Below are 25,387 nucleotides of genomic sequence, written 5' to 3'. Positions count from 1 at the left end.
ACTACCTGGAAGACAAGAAAAACATTGAATAAATAATGGAAAGCTTTACCTATGTCTGGAAAGGGAAGTTTAAATATTCTCAACGGGAGCAAAGAAGGAGGCAAATCAGAGACGGCAGACAACGTGCGCAGAGGTTGGAGGAGTGACGCGCATTTGGGCTGCACAGGAGAATTGCAGCGCTCCAGTCTCTCATCAGTAATGGAGCACGGGAGGAGGGCTGAGAGTCGCTCGGTGGTCGGCGTCAGTCCGAAGGGAACCTATCCCTTCCCGGAGAAGCTGATTCCTTCCCGGCCCTGGGGGTCTTCCCCGTAAAATAAGTTTCAGCCTTCGCTTTAGTCCCGCCCCTCTCCTCTTGGCCACGCCTCTTGATTCACAAAGCACTTCGTCAGCACAGGGCCTATCGCGAGAGCGACCTTGATTCTGACGTTGGCCGGGGGGGTGGTAGTCTCGCTCCTTCTCTCTGTTCTCGCGATGTTTCCGGGTAAACGGGAGCCTCGGCGAACCGGGCGTCTGTGAAACATGGCGGTCGGCTGGGACCGAAGCAGGAGGTAAAATACGGGGAGCGCGCCGGGTGCTGTTGCCTCGGTGGTTCCAGGGCTGGTCAGGGCGTGAATGTGGTCGAGGGGGCTGCGTAGCTGCCATGGGGTTGGCTCCCTGCTTTTCGCTTTTCTGGGGAGAGCGGGCCGGACGGGGGAGCCGCTCCACCTCCCCCGGGGGCGTCGCTGGCAGGACCCTGGGCAGCGCTGCTCCGGGCGCTCCCCTCTGCCCTGTCTGGTTTCCCGGCGCCGTCTCGCAGCTTGGAGTGGAGGTGCTCCCCCCTGTAGCTGCTGAGCCTGACCCATCGCTTCGCACCGTGCCCGGTGCCCCGGTGGCTCCTCCCGTCCGCAGGCGTGGAGGGTCCGGCGTCGTGAAGACCGTCCGATCGGGTTCCGAGCCTCCTGGGTGTCTGGCTCCCCACCACCATCCAGACAAATGCCCAATTCTTGGCAGCAAGTGGCTGTCTCTTTTTAGGAACGACTGAGGTCTTGGCCTGGTCTGGAAGGCGCGCTGCAGACGCCGCTTGGGAAACGGGGAGAGGGGCAGGGCAGGGCGAGGTGGCGCCGGAGACCCAGGTCCGCGTGCCACCACCTTTCGTAAACCTTCGAGGGTTCCGACATCCCTGGGAGGTAACTCGTCAACTCGTGGCAGACAGTAGCCTTGGGTAGATGCAGTATATATATATATTGAGTTGAAAGGTCATTGGTTGGAGAAAACACGTTTAAGGAACTTTTACTTTCAGAATTTAGGGCCCTCGAGAGTTAGCGCAGTTACAGACGTATCTGTTAAAATGTTGCAAGACTGGTGGCTTTCCGAAGCAATTAAAGATACAGTTTAAAACCATTGATTCATTTGTTTGAGGTTGTACTTAAGTATCTCCTATTTCCTAAGTAATTGCCTAGCCTGATACGTGGAACTCTAGTATACAGCCATTATAAAGAAACGAGTCAGGCTTGTTCCCTGAATAATTCAGGACTATGCCTGTTGACTTAATTTGTTTATTGATATGTTTAAAGTGATGCAATTATTCCGGTTCTCTTGAAGGGAAAACATGAGAAAAATTCCACTCTTTTGGCAGGGCGGGGAGGAATTTTTCTTTTTGAGAATACACTTTGCTACACACCTGAGTTTTGTGATGGTTTGAGGGTACAAATCAGAAAAATATATCAAGCTTGAAAGATTGTCCAGTCTGGAACAACAACAACCAAAAAGAATTAGAAAAAAAACAAATTTATTTACTTTGGGGTTTAGTGAGTTAATTGGAAGAAATAGTGAAACTTATTTTTAATAGAAGTTACTTTTAGGTAGTCTTTTCCTACTACTAATCCTATTTAACAGTTTTTTAATATTCTGATTCTGTCTCTTAAATTCCACGATGAGCAAATTAACCACTTTGTGGCTTAGTTTCCTTATCTTCAAAGTGAGAATAATAATAATGCCTAACTCATAAGGTGATTGGTGAGGATTAAATGAATTAAAACATGCAGTGCACTTAGAACGATGCCTGGCATGCAGTTAGCAAACACTGAGTTAACTCTCGTTATTTTTTAATGTTTGTTTTCTAACTTCTGTGGTTACTCACAAAATGTTGCCTTGGTACTTAGTCAAAATACAGACTGAAAAAGACACTTTTTAAAATCTATTTTTTTCTGGCCCCTAAATTAATTAAACACTATTTTATATGGTTAATATGGCTTTAAACTGCATCTTCCATTTGCTTGCTTTCGTAAGCTGTCATCCTCTGTAAGGTACAAATTTTTCCTTTCTGCTACTCCATACTGTCTTATTGCAAGCTAGGTCGGTTGTACTGCCCTAGGTACCTTGTTAACTCATTCTCCTTGCTTTTGGGGGGCATTCATTTATTATAAATATATTTCATGTCTCCCTGACCTTTTCCTACATGTTCCTTATATGTCTTCAATTTTGTACATGTTTATTGAGTAGTTATTATAGTCAACCCATTCTTTGAGGAGGATTATACTTGCCCTTGCTTCACATTGCTACTAGGCACTTCCAAATTGTAATGTCATCACTCAGCAGTCTCTGCTCTTAACTTTTATTTTATTGTTTTATACTATCTTGTCTTTTCATGATATTACTAACTAATCTCACGTACTCTCCCACTTTCCTCAAAGACTTTAGTGTAATTCTCAAATATCCTACAAATCTTTACAGTTCTCTTGAGAATTAGAAACAGGCATTTATCAAATGATTCACTCTATCTTGAAAAAAGCTGTGAGGTAGCCATTATGATCCTCTCCATCTTTGGAAACAAAACAATAAAAGGGGATTCTGAGAGGTTGGGGTTCTTTTGGACTTTGTTCCACAGCTAATAATTAAGTGCCTAGATAGTAACCCAAATTTTTCTGATCACAAAACTTACGTTTATATTGTCTTACTTGACTTTCAAGTATACCTTTTTAATCACTCAGAAGGTTATTATATTTATTTGAATTATATTATGGTAAACAATTTAAAATACATAACATTTAACTTGTGGAAAGTCTAAGTTGTAAAGTAAAAAGAATAAGTAATTTTTTTGGATATCTAGTGTTTGTAAACTGAAACTTAGGTATCTTTCATAAAATATTTTTATTATAAAATATTCTAATACAATTAAGTAATTTAAAAATTACAGATAAGTTGTAGTTTTGCTTTTTGTTTAAATTCAGTGATATCCTGGATAACACATTTTCTATATCCTTTTCTCATTCTTATTAGAGGCTTGTATTAATTTTATAGGGCTGACGTAACAAATGACAATAAACTGGTGGTTTAGAAAATAGAAATTTATTCTCTCTCAGTTCTGGAGGCTTGCAGACTGAAATCAAGGTGTAGGTAGGGCCATGCCCCCTCTGATGGCTCTAGGAAAGAATTATTCTTTGCCTCTTCTAGCATCTGGGCAGTGGTGGGCACTTCTTGGCTTGTGGATACATCACTCTAATCTCTGCCTCTGTCTTCATGTAACATTCTCCCCTGTGTGTCTGTGTGTCTTCACATGGCTGTCTTAATAAGGCACCAGTCATTGGATTTTTGGGCCACCCTAATCCAGTACGATCTCATCAACAGTTAAGTTACATCTTCAAAGACCCAAGTATTTCCAAATAAGGCCCATTCACAGGTATCAGGAGTTAGAACTTCATTGTATCCTTTTTGGGGGACACAGTTCAACCCACACATGGCCATATGTATTAACCAATTAAATATTTCTCATATTGCCAAATGTATTTTAAAAATAGAAGTTAGCTCATAAAACATGGGGAACAGGAAATAAATTGTGTCTTCATTTTTGTTTGGAGAAGTAATTAAATTTAATTGAGCAGACAGATTGTAAAACATGTCATGAATTCTATATTTTAATTTTGGCAAAACATCTAATCATCTCATTGTGTTCCGATAGACACAATGATGAAATGTGGGCTGTATGACCTTACGTAGATTGAGTCTTGATAGTGCACGTCTGTGTTCTAGCAAGAAAGGTGATTTCTTATTTCTTAATGCAGTTTTTCAGTGCATGGTCTTAATCTCCCCTATTATCAATGACTTCCTGGAGTTTTTTCATTTGTTTGATTTTTTTTTTTTTTTATTGTACGTGACAGTTTAGGATAGAAATTGGAGGAAACAGATGCGGTGTTGGAGCTTGTTAAAGTATGAAGAGCAGCACCAACCAGTGGGCAAAAGAATCTAGTGCAGTGGCTTCTAAATTTTAGATTTTTGTGTACCAGTACAAAACATGTATAGAAAAAAAGAGGAACGGGGCAGGATTTAAGGACTGACATAGAATTGCAGTTTTTAATTTTACTAAAGAAGGATATCTAAAAACAAAACAAACAACAAACCTCTGTTATCTACTTTTATCATTTCATAAAAGAAAAGACTTTTTGACATTTAAAAAAAAAGAAGGAAATCTCAGAATAAAGGACATATTTTTAAATCAAATAAATTTAACAAAAAAAATCCTATATTGTCCTTGGTTTTTTCATTTAGTTACAGACTTAGAAAATTTTGTAACAGAATGGCAGTGACTTCTGGAAACCACTGATGTAGGGTATTTCCAGATGCATTTTTGAAAATGACTGAGTAAGCTGGATGGTGTGGCAAATACAGAGGGAATGGGAGCAATGGAACTGGATAACTGGGAGGAAGGAGTTCAAGAGGTTGAGAACACAGGAGAAAGGAAGAGCAGATTCTGTCGTAGACAGCCAATTAAAGAACTGAGGGATAATTGATTCTGCTCAGAGGAGAAAAAATTAGTTTCTTGGATTTTAGAGTTGGAGCACTTTTAAAGGTGAAGCGGAGCCCAAACATGACCTTGCTAATGTGGGGCTTAGAATTAAGGTGGAGGTCACTGGAGTGGAAGATTCCTTACTGTTCCATGCTAAAGGACTATCAGTGTGAATGAGTGCCATAGGACGAGTGTCACAGGGGGGTGAGTTCCAAAGCACGGTGACGGAATGGGAAAGAAGAAGCGTAGTAAGTGATCCCGATGCTGAAGTCATTAAGGAAATTGTAAATATACCCAGATGTGGAAGATGAGAAGTACTGAAGTGAGAGTCCGTGTGCTCTGTGGTGTGGAGCATGGACCCTGGAGCCACGCGGCTTGGGATCCAATTCGGGTTCTGCCACCTGCTGTGTGGCCCTGCAAAAATTACTTGACTTTTTTGTGCCTCACTATCTTTATCTATAAATGAGAATAAAAATAGTATCTACTACCAGGAGTCATTTAGAAGATTTAGTGAATTAATATATAAATAATACCTAGCACATAATATGAAAGTTAGGCTATAATTCTATGGAGTACATGTGGTGATGGTGGTGATGATGATGGTGATGATGGTGATTAGATAGACTTGAAACGGGGAGAGATGGCTGAGAAATCATGATAAAACTATGCTACTTTGTTACCTTGTGAGTCTCAGAGATGAAGTAAGGATTTAAAGGGAATTACCACCAGTAGAAAGTCAAGTTTCATAGAGAAAACAGGTATGAGGATTTCTTTTAGAAAAGCTAGGAGTTCTTGGGTAACTTGTTCATATCAGAATGCTGCCTTTATGGAATAGAGTGGTAAATATTGGAGATAGAATGAGTTTTTTCGGTGTAGGTTAGTGTTGAACTAATAGGAATAGGACTGGAGTAGCAGCAGAGTGGCAAGGTACTCCATCCTAGACCAGTAATCATGGAAAATAGGAATGAGAGAAGCTAGAGGCAAAGGGGTAGCCAAGTGGGATAGACGAGCTAGACTTAAGGGAGGAGTCCTCAACTGGCTTATGGATTGTTAGAGGGTTTGGAAAACTAACTAGCTGCTTGCTGTATCTTTATACTTACATAATTTTTAAAAAAAACATTTATGAAGCTTATAAAAATATAGAAAATTTAGGAAGTAAAATTCACAGTTTTATTCGTTTGATCAACAATGCTATACCTACTATGTGCCAACCACTGTTCTAGGTGCTAGAGATACTGTAGTGAACAAAAGAGAAGAATCTTCTTTGTGGTTCTCATATTTTTATATATTTACTTATCTAAGTATAACAGTTTGTTTTGATTGGAAAGCTTTGCAACCATGGGTGCTTCTGCAGAAATTCCCTCCTTCCTTCCTTCTTTGGGGAGATTTCCCACCTTCCTTCTTTTTTTCCCTTCAACAAATATTTACCAAATGCCTGCCATGCCAGCCGCTGGAGATACAAAGATCAAATTAGACATGCTTCCTGCTGTGACATTACAGTGGAGAAAACAGAAAATTAAGCAAGCAATCGGAAATAGTGTTCTAGGAGCACACACTATAACTAGTATCTTTGAGGTCATAGAAGTTGTTTAATTTAATTTTATTGTTTAATTGACAGAGATGTGCAGACTGAGACTTGAAGAGTAAATAGGAGTTAGCCAAATATAGAGGTGGAGGAGGGGGAGAAAGGCTATTTCTGGCAGAGAGAACAGCATGTTTAAGGACTAGAAAGTTTTATAGGGTGGCTGGAGTTTAGATTTTGAGGGATTGGGTTTGAAGAGATGGAAGCAGGACCTGGTTTTGAGGCTTTCATAAACTGTGTTAGGATAGAATCCAAACTCTTCAAATGTAATGGGAACTTAAAGATTTTAAAAGAAAATTTATGTGATCAGTGTGATGTATTAGAAAGATTACTGGTTGTAGTCTAGAGAGTGAATTGAAAGACTAAAGACTGGAGGTTGTGAAAGCAGTGCAGACATAGATGGTAGCAGTTGGGACCAGGGTCCTTGTAAGGAACTTCTCAGTGGGCCCAGAAGAGAGAAGACAGATTTGAGAGAAATTTAGGAAGAGCTTAAGTCTAAGAATGTAACCGGTGTTTCTGACTTGTGCCTTTGAGTCCACGGTGTCATCATTAACTAAGACAGGGACTCAGGAGAAATAGTTTCAGTAGGATGGAGTACTCATTTTTGGACTTGTTGAGTCTGAATTGTAATGCAATAGAAGACAAGAAGATAACATGTCTGCAGAGAACTTTGGACTGGGAATAAAGATTTGGGAGAAATCAACATGTAGATGGAAATTGAAGGGATGGGAGATCACTTTGGGCAAGTGTGGAAGTTGGGAGGAAGGATTACTGCAGAATCTGAGAGGAAGAATCTGCCAAGTAAGCCGAAAAGGTCTTAGAGGTAGGACGGAAATCAGAAGTATACTATCATGCCTGTTTCAAGAGACTGTTTCAAGAAGAAAAAGAAGTGATAAACTGTTTTTTCAGAGGCAAATTGAGATAAGGACTGAAAGTGTCCATTGGATTTAGTACTAAGGAAATTGTTAATGACCTTGCTGAGAGAAATGTGGTTAAGAAGTGAGGAAGCAGTCACAGTGACTGCATGGGGACAACTCATTCTTTGAAGTTTGCCTCTAGGTACTCAGCCAGAGATCTATAGTTGAGTTGGACTTGACCTTTAGTGGAGAGTTCTGTTTTAAAGATAAGAGGATTGAACATATTTAATATTTAACTCCAATAGGAAAGAATGGATAGAAATTGAAAGATTGAAGAAGGATCAATCTTGGTGCAGTTACGACTAAGCAGGTACAGAAAATAAATGATTATTCTCTCAACTGAACACATATAAGGAGCAGGAGCATGGCTTAGGCCTAACAAACGCTCAGAAGCTTAATTTACCAATGAGAATGCCAGTTTCATAACTGTCCTGGGGATTAGAAACTGTATGTTTTGTCTACATGTTCTTTTTTTTCCTTAGGAAAACCATATACATGAGAAGCAAAATTATAATCTGAACGTCACTTTGCGAGCATGGAGTCAGCAAAGGGGGTTAGTTGGATGTTTATAATGGCAAGTGAAACCAATCTGTTACTGCATCCAACTTCACTTGAGGGCAGTCGCTGCCTCATGGACCACTCGGTGTGCCCCTGGTTGGGTCTGCTTTCTATTGGACAGTGTGCATGATGGCTGCCAGTTTTACTTCTCTGACTCTCCTTTTTTCTCTAGGAATGCCCTTTTTCAGCCTCTTTCTGTATTAATTTAATCCTACCATTGGATTTTAGAGGAGTCTTTCTGCTTTTTTTCTAGAGACATTCTTCGTCTTTTCGTGGCTTCTGCAACCATTTGATTTATTCTGCTATTAGGTATTGACTTTATTAATACAACTGATTTCTGGTAATGCTTTATAATAATCACCTATCGCATTTATAGAAATGAGTCATAAAAATTATATAAATATTTGAAAATTCAGTTATTTTTATGGCTTGTAATGCATTTTAGTTGTAGTTGGCATGCTGATCAAAAAGAATAGCAAGCAGTCAATTTTTAAATATGAATTTATTGTAAAAATAGATAATTTGTTAAGTCTAGCCTTTTGTAACGAAGACAATTAAAATCTCCCCATGATCTACTTTGAACACTTTTGTGTGTAAGCTTTCAATTTGTTTCTTTGAATATCTTTTCCTCTGGACCCACTGGCCTGCTAGTCATCTCTTAATGTATTATGAGTATTTTCTTAGGTCATTAAATGTTTTCCTTTATAAGATTTTCAGTGTTTACATAGATTAGAGCTTTTAATTCAACATATTTGTATATTGGATACCAGAAGTTTTTTTCTATCTTTACTATTTTAAAATAACAATATGAAAAATATCCCTTTAATCGAATTTTTGTGCACAACCCCGATTATTGCCTTAAGATACATTCCTAAAATAGGAATTTACTTAGTCAAAAGTGGAGTAGTGAATATTTATATTCTTATTAGCAATGTATGAGTATGGTTATATACTTCATTGTCATTTATTAGTGGGAATGTATTATTTTTATATATTTGTAAATTTAATAGGAAAAAAATTATTTTTTATTTTAATTTGTGTATTTAAATATTATGAGTGTGATTGACTTTTCACTTTTTTTTTTTTGCTACTTAATGTATTAGTATTTGTTTGTGTAAATTGCCTTTCATTAGTACTTTTTGTCAGGGTGGGAGTGGAGAAAGGAGAGGTGTGAATAAGTGTTAAGAACGAAACATTTCCTCAAAGATCGAAAATGTTGTTTCAAGGATGTGTGTCAGTTATCTAAAAATAAAAGAAAGCTATTCTCTTTTTAGAGGATTTCTTTATTTATTGTTTATTTCTTAGCATGACTATATGAAAAAATAAGGTTTTCCTGAAGATGAGGCGACTGAATCGGAAAAAAACCTTAAGTTTGGTTAAAGAGTTGGATGCCTTTCCAAAAGTTCCTGACAGCTATGTAGAGACTTCAGCCAGTGGGGGTACAGGTGAGTATCAATTCAGATTAAAACTCCTTCACTAAGTTCAACTTCTGAGTGCTCCAGTCAACAGCATGCAGAAATGTAGCCATGAGGAAGAACTCATCAATGAATTGTGCAGTGAATTTGTAACCGGTCTGTCCTCATTTCACACTGTTTGTCCTAATTTTATTATATATATTCTCTTTGGCATCTAATTCAGTGCAGTCAGTGCACTGTGCATTTAGCAGTGTTTATTAAAACATTCCTGAAAAAAATAATCCAATTTTACTGTTTTGGTGCTGTTGAGTTATGTATAATTATATTAATACGATCATTACATGTAAATAAAATGAAACTCGGAAGAAGTTATTTAATGATGTGAAACTGCTTCAGCCCTATTTGGTTAAGAATAAATCAATTTAGACATTACAATAAAAATTAATATGTTTCACATTACTGGAGACTTTGGAAGCGGACTGTCTGGATTTAAGTCCCACCTCTTCCCCTTCCTAACTACTTGACTTTGAGAAAGTTAATCTGTCTCTGCTTTGGTTTCTTCTTCCATGAAATGGGGATGATATCAGTATTTACCTAGTAAGGATGCTGTAGTGATTAAGAAAGTTAATATTTATAAAGTGTTTAGAGCAGTACTTGGTAGAGATAGAAGTATTTGTTAAATAGAATAAATAAATAATAAAATATATAAGAATATTATGCAACTATAACAATATTTACTATTATTTCTTTCCCCATTAAGAGCTAATAAAAATGTTTCACGTAAGATTGACATTTCATTTGGTAAAATATGTACGAAGTTGCTTCCTATTTCTGATCTTTTGTGCTTAAATTTTGTTAACAAAAATAGTGCAAGTTCTTGTGCAGAAGCCATTTTAAGTGTGTTTTACATAGTACATGATAGTTCTTTTTGTTAGATCTTTGGCTTGCTTTTATAAATGAAATGATATGTTTAGGGCATTCAAATTAGATAAGAGATGAGAATTTTATTAGCAATTTGGAGATGTTATTTGAGTTTCTGGCACACAGATTGTTGTGGCTTCTCACTTCCCAGTATCTAAGAAAAGAGGCTTTTTTGGGGGGGGGTAGTTTGCAGGCCTGGATGCATTTTAAATTATGAGGGGACTACTTTAAAATTTGTATTGTAAAATTTATGCTTACTTTATTATATGTGACACTATTATATATAAGAAAGTTAAAGTTTTGAGGCTTCTAAAATTTTGGTAAATTTTTAAAATGAAAGATATCCTTAACATTGAAGAAATAAAATGCTTTGTCAATAGTATAAATGTTAGTGTTCATTTTTGTCTTCATCTCCTTTTTTGAGCTGTTTTAGGGGAAAAAAGTCTGTAATGAACGTTTTAAGGAAAACCTTTTATAGTATTCATTTACGTGGCAATCATATTAAGGCACTCTTTGATAATTTTAATCTCATGTAAAATAGTTTCCTGTTGCTCACCTTTTAAAAATTGTTTTAATTATGTTTTTCTTTTCTGTTTCATTTCTTAGTTTCTCTGATAGCCTTTACCACTATGGCTTTATTAACCATAATGGAATTTTCAGTGTATCAAGATACATGGATGAAGTATGAATACGAAGTAGATAAGGATTTTTCTAGGTAACATTTTTTCTTCTTGAAATACCTTTAGATATTTTTATAAAGATAACATACCTTTTATAAAAAAGTCTAATCTTTTATATTTAATTCTGAAGAAATAGTTCTGTAAGTTCTTATCAATTGCATGCCTTGGCTGAAGCATTTTAGAATCTTTTGAATACTGGTTAAATTCTAAAAGGGAGGTTCTCTGATTTAATATACCCTAGTTTAAAAAGGTTAGGAAAACATAATATGTTTTATCTTAGATGTTGAAATGGTGGGAATTGGTTAATGTTTTGAAACTGTTCACTCTTTAGATTTTGAAATAGCTTACTGTGTGAGTTGGAAAATAAATTGTCTAAAGATACATTGTATATGCTTATAGCTTGATTTTTATAGATTGTATCTAAATTAAATTGCAATGTAAATAACATCACTTAAAACTTTGAAGACATACTTTAATTAGGACACAAATTATACTTTATTTTTATTATTTGGATTTTTTTTTAACTTTTATTTATTTTAAATTATTGAAAATAACAGGTTTATAATATTAAGATTGTACTAGACAGGGGAGACATTTACTTCTCCATTCCATTTCCAGCTCTGCCATTTACTAGCTGTGTGCCATTAGGGAAGTTACTAAATCTATAACTGTATGTGCTTCAGTTTCCTTTTCTGTTAAATGGGGATAATAATTATATTACCTTCATGTTGTTAATAAGAAGTAAGTCAACATTTGTAAATTGCTGTGTAATCTTCAGTAAGTCACACAACTGACTTCTTTTGGGCTTCAGTTTCTCCATTATAACTTGAGTATTCCTGATGACATTAATTTTTCAAGGAACATATTGTTTTTCTTATTTGTTTGCTTTTAGCACCAACGAAGTACTTTTTATTTTTTCCAAATGCAGTCTTATGTAGTTCACCATGTGAGCGTAGTGGGGATGCCTGTCTACTTGGTCTCATCCTCTGGTTCCTGGGCCTAAGCTCCAGTTATTTGGAGCACAGCTTGAATTCTAGACAACTAACTCTAAAACTCTGCGAAGCTCTAAAAATCTATAATTCCTATTGAAATCAGATGCAAATTATTAGAGTAAAAAAAGGTTTGATAGGAAGCACTGGACAACACTGATTTTACTTATTTTCATTCATGGTGCTTAATTAATTCTAATATTTCAAAGTTGATTCTGTTTGAACTGATCATTAGAAAATAAAGCATTGGTTGAGCCTTTTCAAAAGGCCTTGCAAAACTTTAAACATCACAGGGTGTTTTTTTTCCTGGCAATTTGGTTGCGTTATCCTGAGTCACACAGGGCTAGTTTCCAGTATGCCATTTCAATGGTTATGCGACCTTAAGCCAGGCATTTACACCGCCCTGATCACCACTGGCTTATCTACAAAACTGTGAAGCAGTCCCCTACATAGGTCCATGATAAAGAATAAAGAAGATAATATTCGTAGGGAATCAGGCATAATGCTTGATGTATGGTATTTATTTGATAAATAGAGGCAATAGACTTGCAATTTCTAACTCTTGATTTTGAAAGTTTTAATGGAATATTCTTCGTAAGGTTTATGTAAACAAAGTTTAAGACTTTTTTGCTGAGTTGCTTAGCGTTATTAATTGTAGAGTTGCCATTATTAAATTAAAGGGTACTGTATTAAAACCCTATGAAATCAGAAAGGCTTTTGGAATGATTGCAAAATAGAATTTTAATATGCCTTTGTTTTGGTCGTAAGAAATGCTTTCCACGATCTAATTGACATATTTTATTCTTCTTGAAATCCAAGTTTTTCATAGATCGATTGAGTTATATTTCTCATTTTTGTTGATTAATGGGTAGGTACTAATGTTTCCTTTTTGTCTTTTAGCAAATTGAGAATCAATATAGATATTACTGTTGCCATGAAGTGTCAGTGTGAGTACACCTTTAACTTGATGAATCCATATGTAGTTATAGTTTAAACAATTGCTAGTGAAAAGTAAAAAAGTTGTGCTTCAACTTTTTCATTTATGATGCTATTGCAGTGTTACTTAATAATAGAAGTTGTTTTTCTTCCCAGCTTATTATATTCTTTAAATTTCTTCTCTATAAAGAGATTTAGCTTTCACATTAGTATAAAGTAAAAGAAATTGAAATAATTTTTGTGAATCAGAGTTTTAGGTTAGGTATACCCTTTATTTCTTTCTTGTCTGGAGTACTAGTTTTTATATCTATTTTCCATAATGTATCCTGTTTCATTCTCTCAGTTTATCACCCTCTACTTTTACTCTTGCATATTAAAATGCAGATCTAAGTCTTTTAAGTTAATAGTGATGTTATCCTTTTCTATTTTCTTCACTAGCTTCACTTGACTATATTGGTAGAAGTGTAAAAAATGTAATATGCCAGATAGTGTTTTAATTAGTATTGTTCTCAAAAATAAGGATGCCTTTGCATGAAAGTTATCTTTTAAATTACTGCCTGAAAAGTAGAAACCAAGAATTCAGTAATTCAGACAATATTTTTTAAAGTGTGAAGTAGTAGTATTTCTATTATGGAAATTAATTTCATAATTAATTTCCATTGTGGAAATTAATTTCTGAGAGATTTAGTTTCAGAACTAAATCTCTTTTCCTTTTCCATTTCCTTTTCTGTATGTCAGTGGTTTTAAGAGGAAAGGAATACTTTGTATCTAAATTATGAGCTAGTGTTAATACTGAATATGCCATATTTTACCTTGTTTTAGATGTTTCAATACCACTAAACTTACAGTGTTTTTGGAATAAGCTTTTTCCATGTGTTGATTTTTAAAACGTTGTCAGTAGCTTTGCCTTAAGATTTCTTTTAATCTCTAAAAACAATTGTTGTAATTAATATTTTGGTTAGCAGCCAGTTAGTACTTGTGATTAGGTTCTTGCCAATTTTTGTAAAGCTCTTCAGTTCACTAAAGTTTATGCTTTTTACCATGAGATTCTGAGTCATCTTTCTACTGAGTAAGAAGTAGAAAAAACATTACTAATTTTTGTAATAATTGCTACCAAAATATAATGCTACTTTTTAAACTTTTGAACAAGTAAGCAATATAAGAAAGTGAGTTTTCTGTTAGTCATCTTAATTTGTTAGTTTATATCAGATATAGTTTGACTCAGCATAGAATGTAAAACGTCTAATATTTTTTAATCCTTTTTTTTAAACTTCCATTTTTTTTACGTAGATGTTGGAGCAGATGTATTGGATTTAGCAGAAACAATGGTTGCATCTGCAGATGGTCTAGTTTATGAACCAGTAAGTTTTATTTATGTTTTTTTAATAATATGGTTTGAGAAGTGGTCCCCTTGAAGATAGTTTTGATATTAGCTTTTAGTTTTGTCTCAGCTAGTTTTTAAGATATATTTTCTTAATTGAAAAGTAATCTACATTCTTTGTAAAAGTTAGTTTGTATCTAACACAAATCCTTAAGATAACCATTGTTAGCGTTTTAAATAAGGCTTGCTGTCTGTTTTATAACCTTGTTCTTTATACTTTTTGCTAATGCTTTCTAATAGTTTCTTTTTTTCCCCTTTAGTTGCTATAGTTATTCAAATTTTTTCTTTCCTCTAATGATTTGGAAATTTTGTGTTCTATTTGTATCCTATTTTTACCATACTTAAGTCTTTAAAAATGTTTGAGTTGAATTTCTCTTATACTGAAGAATGAAGCAGTATCTAAGGGGAGAAATTTCATATACATTTGCTTCCTTCTCTCTCTTACACCTTCCATTTCCCAAAGATAGTGAAATACTGATTCTCTTATTGTTTTCATAGCACAAATTGTATTTAATATAATTGATTTATCAGAAAACGGCATCACATTACAGGGGCAGATATGACATTACAAGGGCTGACGATAACAAGTCATGACCAGAGAACTAGCCCAAAAGAAGCTATAAAGAATAAAGCATGGAACTCCCAGCTACTTGGAGTTGCTGGCTGCTCTGTTGGTTATGTGGTACTTACGTTTACCATGCATCCTTGAGTTCTTTTGTTTGCCAGTGACCGTTGCAAACCCTTCTGTAAGCAAAATTGCAAAATGAAGACTAAAGATGATGGAGGAGAATTAGAAGTAACTGAATGTGTGGAGGTAAAAAAGGAAACTCTTAGGTCAGTTTTGATACAAAATTATTTTTAGCTTACGTTAACAAAATGCTACATCCCATTTGATACATACTTTTTAAATACAAATTTCTAAAGAAAATGACTTTGTTATTGCCTCTCTTCTCTGCTTCTAACTCCTGTATTCCCACTCAGAAAATTGATTTCACAATGTAATTTTTTGAGGTTAGGTACGTTACAAATTCAGGTACCATGTTACTGCGTATTAAACTGTTACGGGGAAATTTAGATCTAGACGATTATTATTAGACACTTTAACATTTGTATTACATTTCATACTATTTTAAGAATACTTATTCAACTTTACCTCTGTGTGTTATTGTTTCCATGCTCTAAGATTCCTAAGCTCTTTATTTTTGTCTTTTTGAGTCTTACCAGCAAGAATATGTGGCTTATGTTTATGAACTTGAGCATGATTGCCTATGTCATTCTGTTCTTTATACATTAAGCTTGGCTGAGAATAGAATTCTTGCTTTATGGTGTTTTGCACTCAAAATTTTGTAGACATTCCTTCATTGTCTTCTGGCACAATTATTTTTTTCCTTCATAGTTAACATACTTTATCTACTTGAACGCTTTTTTTTCCTTTTACTTTTCAAATTCAATTTAGCAGCCAGCTGTGGCAATATTGTTGCTTAATTTAGAGTACTGTGCAGGCCATATATAAGCTAGGAAATAGCATTGCTGTGGAATGCCCTCAACATGTAGTCTGTGACACTTGGCTGAGCTAAAATTGTCCCTGGGATGGAGACTGCCTCATTGTCACACGTCTCCCTATCTTTTATCACCTGTTTCTTCTGTTCCTCTGAATTGCGGATTTTACTTACTGCCTACGTGGACTTTTTTGTTCCATGAAATAAATTATGTGTTGGGTTCTTTTCTCAGTTTAGTCTCCCTTGTCTTGTATAAGTTCTTAAAAATTTCCAGCAAGTGGATGCTAATTTAGAATGATTAAAATGATGATATAGATTGTGTCCTAATTTTTATATTTCTTTAGACATTGTGAGAATTTGGTTATGAGGAAACTTAATTGTCTTGAACTTATCTTTAAAATTTATTTATGCTCTTTCTCTAGCATTCTTTTCATATTCTGAGTGTCTGTCTTTCCACTCTTTTTTTAACATATATTAAATCCCCGATTTTGTTTATGCATATTTTTTATGGATGGCTTGTGTCTCTAGCTAGATTTTTAAGCTCCTGAGAAGCATTAACTTTCTTCTTCTTTAAAGTTCACAAAATGTAAAGCATGCTCTTTTGTAGGGATTAGGCATTAATTAATATGTTAGAATTATGTAATTGACAAGATCATTGATTATTCCATTGTAAACAGTTTCTGCCATCTCTTCCAATCATTTGTGGAATAGGAAAGTTTTATTTAAATTTAACTGTTACGTAGTTAAAAATCATGTCTTAGCTAGAAAGTTAGGAACTTAAAAATACTTAATTTTATACTTTTTATCAATAATTTTTAAAATGTTTAGCAATGTTTCTGATAAGTGTTCATTCCCTTGTCCTTATTTATATAAAAATATTTAAGTAATATAAAATATTAAGTAAGTATATTTAGTATAATATATATTATTAGTAGTATAAAATTAATTAAAAGATAATTTTACTTGTTTTGACATTCTCACTCTTATTGCTTTAATATGTACTCTGAATATTAAAACTTAACCCTAATAACTTTGTTTCCAAACCATGATCTTACAATATTTTGTGATAGTCACTATTTTGCTATTTGCTATTATATTACATTGCTATTTATTTAAGTAAAAGAATTATTTTTCAAAATATAGGAAAGTGAGGAATCAGGCAGAGCTGGGTTTGTATACTGACCCTTACCATCCATGATTTTGAAAAGTTTTTTAACTTTTTGAGCGTCTTCCTTATATGCAAAAGGAAAATAATAACAACAAATTCATAAGGTTGTTATGAAAGTTAAGTGAGATAATGAATTTAGTGTAGTGCCTAACACAAAGTAGACTACTCCATAGTTCTTTTACATCCTTGTGCTAAGCATTTTAAGCAATTTGAGGAAGTCAAAGGAAAAATCACCTACTGCCAATCATTTTATTCAGAAGGTAATGTGAGCTGTTACATTCAGCCTCATCTGTGTGCCATGGTGCAGTTTGCAGATATTAGCATTTTCCTTGTGTGCTCTGGTGTGAAAAGTTTGGGAGGCTTGCTGTAGACAAGTTAAGCAGAAGAGTAATAGAGTAATTTCATTGTAATAAAAAAGATGGGGTCAATTTAACCTGAAGCATATTGTTTATAGAATTTACATAGACACGAGGGTCAAAATTACAGGAGAGAACGGTTCCAGATTGGTATAATTAGATTACCAAAGGCACAGAGGTAGAACTATTTGATAGAAGGAGGAATCCTTCCATTTTGATGAAAGAGCAAGGATTTATCAAGACAGAGTAGTAGCTTAGGGCCTGATTATAGAATTATAATTAATAATGAATTAAAAAATAGAATTAATGTGCTGTTATGAATTGCCTTTATGAACATAAAAAGTGGACTTTTTGTTGCAAAATTAAATTGTGAGCATTGCCACAAACCATGAAAAACTTGCATATTTCCCTCTGATTCTTTAGCCAAGTCTCATTTTGAATTGATGAAGATAGTGCCTAAATAAAATTTTTTGAATTATTCTTTATTGATTAATACATTTAAGAATTACAGTGCCATTGTTCAGCTTATTTTTAAAAATTGTTGATTTCACCATGGTATTATCCTGGATGGAATATGGACTTGGAAACTTGAACATGATACTTAAGCTGGGGATCTTTTTTTTTAAAAAAAAAATACTTGTAAATGTCATGCTGGCGTTATTTAAATGATTTTAAGTCCTAACATACCATTTTGTACATATGATAGATTACCAACTTGTATCCATTACCTTAAGTGTAGATGACTGTAATAGGAAAATATTTGTGATTAGTAGAGTTTTTTATATTATTTTCGAGTAAAAATGTATATTTAAAATTTTTTAGGTTGACTTATGGATAATTAAATGTAAATCATGAATACTTGTTTTTAATAACAGTATAAATTTGTTTTTTGTTTAAAGATAATTTTAAAAAATTATGACATAAAAGCCAAGACAAGTTGATAATGCTAGTGATTATGTTTTCCTTTATTTCAGGTAATATTTGATCTTTCACCACGGCAAAAAGAGTGGCAGAGGTAATAAGTAAACAAAGTATTGTGGTCCATAGAAATGTAGATCACATTTTGTCTATTTTGTCTATTGTGAATTGTTCATAGATTGGCGTATTTCTCTAGGCATTTTTTGGATGAAATATTAGCAGAATATAGTAGATTGTATAATCCTTATACTTTCAAAAATGTTATCAGATCTTAGAAAAGTCATGTATAATATTATCTCTAGTATACTTCGAATCATGAACACACTTAGTTTTCATTTAAAATTTTATTAACTTTAAAAATTTTAAGAAGCAACGTATGATCATTGTTTAAAATTCAGTTTGAATTTTGAAGGCTATAAAAGAAGGATACAGAAAGGATATAAAGTAAAAGTAAAAGTAAACACCCTCTCATCATTCCATAAACCTAGTACTTCTGACTAGTGGTAATAATAACCAGTTAAATTTCTTGTGTAGCCTTCTAGGAGTTTTCAGTTCATGTATAATTTTCTGTACTTTTGTATATTTGTTTGTTATTTTTTCCTAATACAAATAGAATCATTCCATACATTTGTTCTATAGTTGGCTTTTTTCATCTAATGTGATATTCTGTACATCTTCGCATTTCAATACATATAGTAGTAGTCCATTTTATGTATAAACTATAGTTTATTGGATTGTTATTGATGGGTATTTAGATTACTTGTAAGATTCTAATATTAAAAGTAAGGCTTAATGAAAATTCTTGAACCTGATTTCTTATATACTTTGTGTGTGTGTATAGTTTCTAGAAATAGAATTTCTCTTCCAGAGGATATTTAATTAACTTTTTGATAAGTTCTTCATCACAAGGAAACAAATTTTAACTGTGAGAGGTGATGATTGTTTACTAAACTTATTGTGGTAATCATTTTGCAATAGATACATATGTCAAATCATATGTTGAGCACCTTTAAACTCATACAATGTTATATGTCAATTATGTCTCAATAAATTAGAAACAATTTTGGTAGATAATGCCAAATATCTTACCAAAATAGTTTCATTTATGCTCCAAAACTATATGAGAGTACTTGTTTCTATACAACATCTCCAACAGTGGATATAACAAGGTTTTTTTTTTCTGCCAATTTGATGGGTGAAAAATGTTTTAATTAGTATTTCTTTATGAATCAGTTGAATGTTTTTATGGTTTTTTTTCCATTTGTATATTTTTTGTGAAATTGCTTGTTCATACTATTCATCTGTTTTGCATGGTTATTGATTTTTTTCTTAATAACTGTAAAGAATCCTTTGTATATGTGCTGCCAAAGTGAGCACACTGTAAAGAATCCTTTGTATATTAAAGAAATTAGTCCTGTGTTTTATGTGATTCCCCCACCCCCGCTACTGTAGTTTTTTTCCTGTGTTTCTTTTTGGTTCTAGGCTGTGTCTTATGTTTAGAAAGGCTTGACCTAATGTAAGATTATTACAAAAAAATAGTTTTTACCCATCTTTTAAAACAATTTTCTTTCTAGTCCAAAAGTATGTTTCAAAGTATATTTTTAATTTCCAGTTTTGCCATTTGGGGAGATGTTGAATTTAAAGTTGAAATCTAATGTAATCAAATGAAAGAACTGAGTGTTAGATGTCTGTGGGTTTCTAGTGCTTTTAGTAGAAAGCCATCTGGAGGCGAAATGAGTTACTTTAATCTACACTTATTAAAGTGAGAAGTCACCTTTCATCTGGAATTTTATTTGTGTTCAAGACTAGTAATAAGTGGGAGAGAGATTGTGTTTTTACTATTAAAATGTTAGACTTTTTCCATCATAATAGAGTTCTCTATGTACCTTCATATATAGAATATAAGCTTGGATATTTATTGGTATATTTGAGGTAGAAGTTAAACACACATACACACACACTCACACACTCACTCTCACACACTCCCCAATGTACAGTTTGATGTCATCAACCTCTTTTTCCCACTGCGTAGCAGCAAAGGTTGGATTCTGGAAATATAAGACATACAAAAATATGAAGCTTTCAAGTTCTGTTAGCATTATATACAAAAATTTTAAGTCTTTAGATGTCTAAATCTGAACATGGTAGGTACCTGGCGTCTTGAAGCTCTAGAGAATGGGTTCTCCTCCTAAACAAATATTGTTGAATGGACTAGAGATATCCAAGGCTTAACATTTGAGAATAATGTACTTGCCATGCTCTTTACCTTTAGAATTTGTTTAAAGAGATTTAAGTTTTCTTTCAATTGATGTTCTGCTTTCTTAAAATATTTGACATCCTAATTAATCTCTCTCCAGTACTAGTAAATCTCAAGCCTTTCTGATTTCTGCTTTTTATTTCTAGATTTATTTTGAACTAAATTTAGAGTCTGAAAATGTTTACCAGTGTTTTTAGTGGATGGTATATACGTTTTATCTCACTTGCACTTCTAGAAAATGTTTGTATCATTATTGTGGGATGTGAAGTGTTATCAGGTTTACATTTGCTTCCTTTTGTAAGTGCCTGTATTTGTTTATAGTTTTTTCCAGTTATTTAAATATCTAAAGATTTTATTTTTTAGAGTAGTTTTTGGTTCACAGAAAAATTGAGCGAAAAGTAGAGTTCCCAAATACCCTCTTCCCCACACATGCACAGCCCCCACCGTTATCAACCTCTGACAGTGGAATGGTACATTTCATACAGTCTTTGAACCTACATTGACATGTCATTATCATCCAAAGTGCATCTTTTACGTTAGGTTCGCTCTAAACAGTCAATGAGTTTTGACTAATGATGTATAATGACGTGTACATTTTAGTGCATGTAGTATTATAGTATCCGGTATAGTATGTATAGAATAGTTTTGCTGCCCTAAAAGTCCTCTGTTTCGTCTGTTCATTCTTTCTTCCTCTCTGTGTATATTTTTTGTACTGTCTGAGTTTGAACTTTAGTAAAGATGACTTTGATTATTAGTTAAAGATACAGAATTAAAGGAGGTAAAATAGGATTATATCTAAAGGTACAAAGTTATTGCTAAAAATGGTAAGAGATAATATGGCCCAATGGTAGAAGTGCTAGAGGAAAAGCTTTTATTCTTGGTTTTGTTGTTTGGAATAAGTAATTTTGTAAGTTATTGTGAACATAAGAATTTTGTTAAAAAATATTTAAGCAACTAATCTTTGTGTCTAGGTATTTTAAAAAAGTATTTAAACATGGGTTCTCAAATGTCTACTTTGTTCTTTATAATCCAATGTCTTAAATTATGATATTCTTTTTTAAAATTATAGGTAGAGTAGAATATTTTATTTAGAATAATAGTCTTGTCATAGAATAAAGTTCAGGTTTTTTTTTGGAAAAGTAAACACCAGGTAATATTAAATGGCACTGTGGTTGGTTTGTCGTGAGAACTGGATACTTGTACTGTGGGTTTGTACCCCAGTAGTCTCCCATTTTAAGTCTATGAGATCTATTATGTGACCCCTTATATGTCTTATTTTTTGTCTATATATTTTTTGTCTATAACGCTTTATTCAATGCTTGACAAAAAGTAAGAATTTTGCAGTTGTTGCATGCGTGCATGAAAGATGAATTTAGACATTCAGATGAGCAAAAGCTGCTTATGGTGACTGAGAGTGCACATCCGTTATTGATGGAATCAGACAGGCTTATTATGGAGCCCAATTGTGAGACCTATGGCCACCCTACCTCACTTTTCCTGCTTTCAAGGAAAATGACCAAAGAAAACTTGGTACTTTATTTTAGAAAAAAATCCTTTTATAATAAATGTATGGCTTAGCTAAGGCAGCTAACCATTGTTATTTTTAAAAGAGTATTGGCTTTCATTGTATACTTTACTGTGTTTATAAACTATTGTTTGTTTGTGTTATATTTAGGATGCTGCAGCTGATTCAGAGTAGACTGCAAGAAGAACATTCACTTCAAGATGTGATATTTAAAAGTGCTTTTAAAAGTTCATCAACAGCGCTTCCACCAAGGTGAGATTTATATTTTATATGCCCAACTATTTAGTATGCATTTACTTTGACTCAATTTTGTTAATGATTTAAGTTCTCGAATCTCATATTTCTTAGAGAAAATGTAATCATTTTTTATGATAAAGATGTCTTCTTACTCTTAAATTTATAACCTGTGATATTGATCAAGATTAGCACAAATAATATTACAGCTGATCATTGAACGTGGATTTGAACTATGCAGGTCTACTTAAACGCAGATTTTTTTCAGTAACTCCTTGTACTGTTTTCTATCTGTGGTTGGGAGTCTACAGATCTCGAGGGCTGATTGTACGCATTGATCTACACCATTTTATATATAAAATTGTATTAGGTTTTAAGAACAGATTAATTGGACTTATAATTATGTATAAATTTTGATTATGAATTTTGTGTTTTTATTTTTTTCTCTTTTATAGATTAGAATAGCTGATATTTGGAAACGCTATTCTCATGAAAAACGATCATTTAAATTTAAAACTCTATAGAGGTTTTACATTTGCTTAGGAAGAGAATGTCATTGCTATTTGAACTTAGATGGCATGCCCTTCGCTTTCCTCATTCTTATTCCCGTCCTCCCCTGCCCTCTAAAGTGCCAAAAAACAGATAATGAAAGCATGTCTTTGTTGGACTAATTCTTTATTTTTAATCTTTTTTCTATTATTGGACTTAGTCCTCTGGTTAGATTTGAAGAATCATGGAATTTTAGATTCGTGTGAATATAATATATAATTATGTAACTTTTTTCACTTTGTCGATGTTTGCTTTTTTATAAATGTATAGACTTCAAAAAATTGTGCTTCTACATATGACTTTTACAACATTACCTAAACATTGATTTGTAGGGCTTTTGTTTCCCTCTACGAAATGTTTTCACCATGAAATGGTGACTACATTGAGTGTGCTGTAAGCGGTTCTAACATACCTTGTTGTAATAGGGAAGACGCTTCGTCACAGCCGCCAGATGCTTGCAGAATTCATGGTCATCTCTATGTCAATAAAGTAGCAGGGAATTTCCACATAACTGTGGGCAAGTATGTTCTTTTCACCTACTGAAAATACTTGAGACAAGTTGGGAGCTTGGTTAAAAGTAAATTCTTTGCTGATCAGATAATATATTGCTAACTACTAAAGGACTGCTTAAAGTGTGTATCTGTATTTTTGATATCTTGAGACTGATGTTCGGGGCTTTACTCTCAGGATAGAGAAGACTACTAACTTTAAAAACTACTTCAAAACAAAAGTTAAACAGTCATGCCGTATTTTGTATATTAAAGTAAATGAGCTATAAGTAGATATGAATTACATTCTACTTGCCAAGTTTTAGTAGCCATACAGCTCTTACCTAGACATTTCATTAATTAACGCATTTTGTTGGATGGTATTAGGTTTTTGTTTCGTTTTTCCATTTGGCAATCATCATCAAAATGTAATCCTTAGCTAATTTGAGACAAGTTTTTTGATGTAGTTAGATATTCGTAGTATCTGGGATAAAGTTAAATTAGGTAAAGGTTAAGGAAAAATGTTAGACCACCTATCTTCACAAACAGTACCCAGCGCAGAAACTGTTATACAATAAACACTTGGTAAATTTCTGTGTGAATGAATAGATTCTCTGATCCTCTTTCCCTCTCTTCTTGACTCTCTTCTTTCCTTTCATCCATCGTGAGTTGCAGAGCTGAACAAATCTTCATTGTAAAAGACATTTTTTGAGTACTGCTATGCGCAAAGTACTACATACTAAGGGTGAAATGCAAAAAGAAAGCGTTTTTGGTCCTTGTGGTCTTACATTCCATGAGAGAATCTAAACTTTAAACAGTGAATTACACTAATGATTATTTAATTATAGTAGTATTGAAGCTATAAAGGAGATGTATGGCTGATACAGGAACTATATAACAAGGTACCTGACCTACTCTGCAAGTCAGCAGAGGCTTTATTGCGGAAAACCTTAATCGTGTTGAAACTAGTGAATGATTAGGAATTTTATATATAAAGGAGAGAAGCACATCCAGGCTGAGGGAAAGGTTACAGAGCATGAAAGACAATGGCTGGAGATTTTGTGTGTGTGTGTGTGTGTGTGTGTGTGTGTAGGTGTGGAGAGAGAGAGAGGGAATTAGACTTTTATGCAAAATTACTTCAGTATCTACAGTGATCAGATCAAACATTTATTTGTCTTCATTATCCCACTCTTCTTAACATTCATTGTTTGTTGTTTTGTTACTGTTGCCAGCATCCATTCTCCCCATCCTTAACCTGGGATCTTTAGAATTTCTTGGTATCATACAAGCAAATAATAGTTGGCTCAAAGCTCAAAGGAATTTAGAAGATTTTATTGCACCTTTGGATACAAAACAATATCCTACTCCAAAACCAACTGAAGGAGGGAAACTTTGACATATACTGTGTGAGCCTCCACAGTATGGCCTTTGTTCCCAGTTTTCCTTGTCTCTTCATGTGAGAACTCCTACCAGCAATCAGAGAGGCCAGATGGAAAAGCATTTGGTTTGTATGTTGTCCTTATCGCTCAGATAGCCTGTAGACCCACTCCTCATTTTTTGTTACTAGTTTGTCAAGTTCAGTATTGATCTTTCTGAAGATCTCACATTACCTCTCAGGCACAACATCATTCTCAACTGTCTTATAAAGGAGAAATTAAAAGAACTTGATTTATAACCTCATAATATTCATTTCAATATGCAAATCCTTGAGCAGGAGTACATGAGATAAGGTAATGAAGAAGTCAGATGCTTGCCACTTACATGTAGAATCCTTAGGTATCCAACAGTTGTAAATGCAGACTGAAACAGATGTATTGGCCGCTCAGATATCCTGAATGACATTTCTGTTGAGGAAGTGGTGTTCTAAAATCGTGAACAACTCTTTGTAATACTGTGAACAACACAAAATATAACATTCCCTCTGTTTCCTGGGAACTTCAGTGTATATTGCAACTATACCAAAATACTTTGTATAGCTAAATGGAGTTAATTTCTAGACTCAGATCATTTCTACATAGGTTTTTCACCTACGCAAATGCCATTTAGAGTGTTTGGAAGTCATGCATGATGTGGGATGATATTTTTTTGTGTGAAACTGTCATTGCGTTGTAGGATGCCGTGCTTCCCTGGCTGCTATCCACTAAATGCCAACAGCCACTCCTCCCCGGTATTTGTGACAAGCAAAAATACCTCCCCCCAGTGCCCTTTAAACAATCTTTCCTTCACTGAAAATTACATGGAATAACATAATA

At 34.0% G+C, this 25,387-nt stretch overlaps 1 protein-coding gene across 15 annotated transcripts in view; it reads left to right on the top strand.

The window, feature by feature from the left end:
- Positions 1–440: 440 nt before the first annotated feature.
- Positions 441–25,387, top strand: part of ERGIC2 (ERGIC and golgi 2) — a 37,333-nt gene continuing 12,386 nt past the window's right edge. Inside the window, exons 1-11 of one of the 15 annotated variants that reach the window (XM_081058120.1) lie at positions 469–548; positions 7,507–7,571; positions 7,744–7,814; positions 8,073–8,128; positions 9,125–9,264; positions 10,762–10,870; positions 12,725–12,771; positions 14,051–14,121; positions 18,139–18,179; positions 22,015–22,116; positions 23,073–23,168. In XM_081058120.1, coding sequence (XP_080914246.1) covers positions 9,159–9,264; positions 10,762–10,870; positions 12,725–12,771; positions 14,051–14,121; positions 18,139–18,179; positions 22,015–22,116; positions 23,073–23,168 — 572 coding nt within the window. In that variant the 5' untranslated portion in view covers positions 469–548; positions 7,507–7,571; positions 7,744–7,814; positions 8,073–8,128; positions 9,125–9,158. Of the gene's footprint in view, positions 549–7,506; positions 7,572–7,743; positions 7,836–8,072; positions 8,129–9,124; positions 9,265–10,761; positions 10,871–12,724; positions 12,772–14,050; positions 14,122–18,138; positions 18,180–22,014; positions 22,117–23,072; positions 23,169–25,387 lie in introns of all 15 variants that reach the window. The other 14 variants (XM_081058121.1, XM_081058119.1, XM_081058116.1 and 11 more) reach the window with 14 other exon arrangements.

Source organism: Rhinolophus hipposideros (genome assembly GCF_964194185.1).
Source record: "Rhinolophus hipposideros genome assembly, chromosome: 9".
Lineage (NCBI taxonomy): Eukaryota > Metazoa > Chordata > Mammalia > Chiroptera > Rhinolophidae > Rhinolophus > Rhinolophus hipposideros.
Note: the sequence above shows the minus strand (reverse complement) of the source record. Positions and strands in the feature narration are given on the sequence as shown.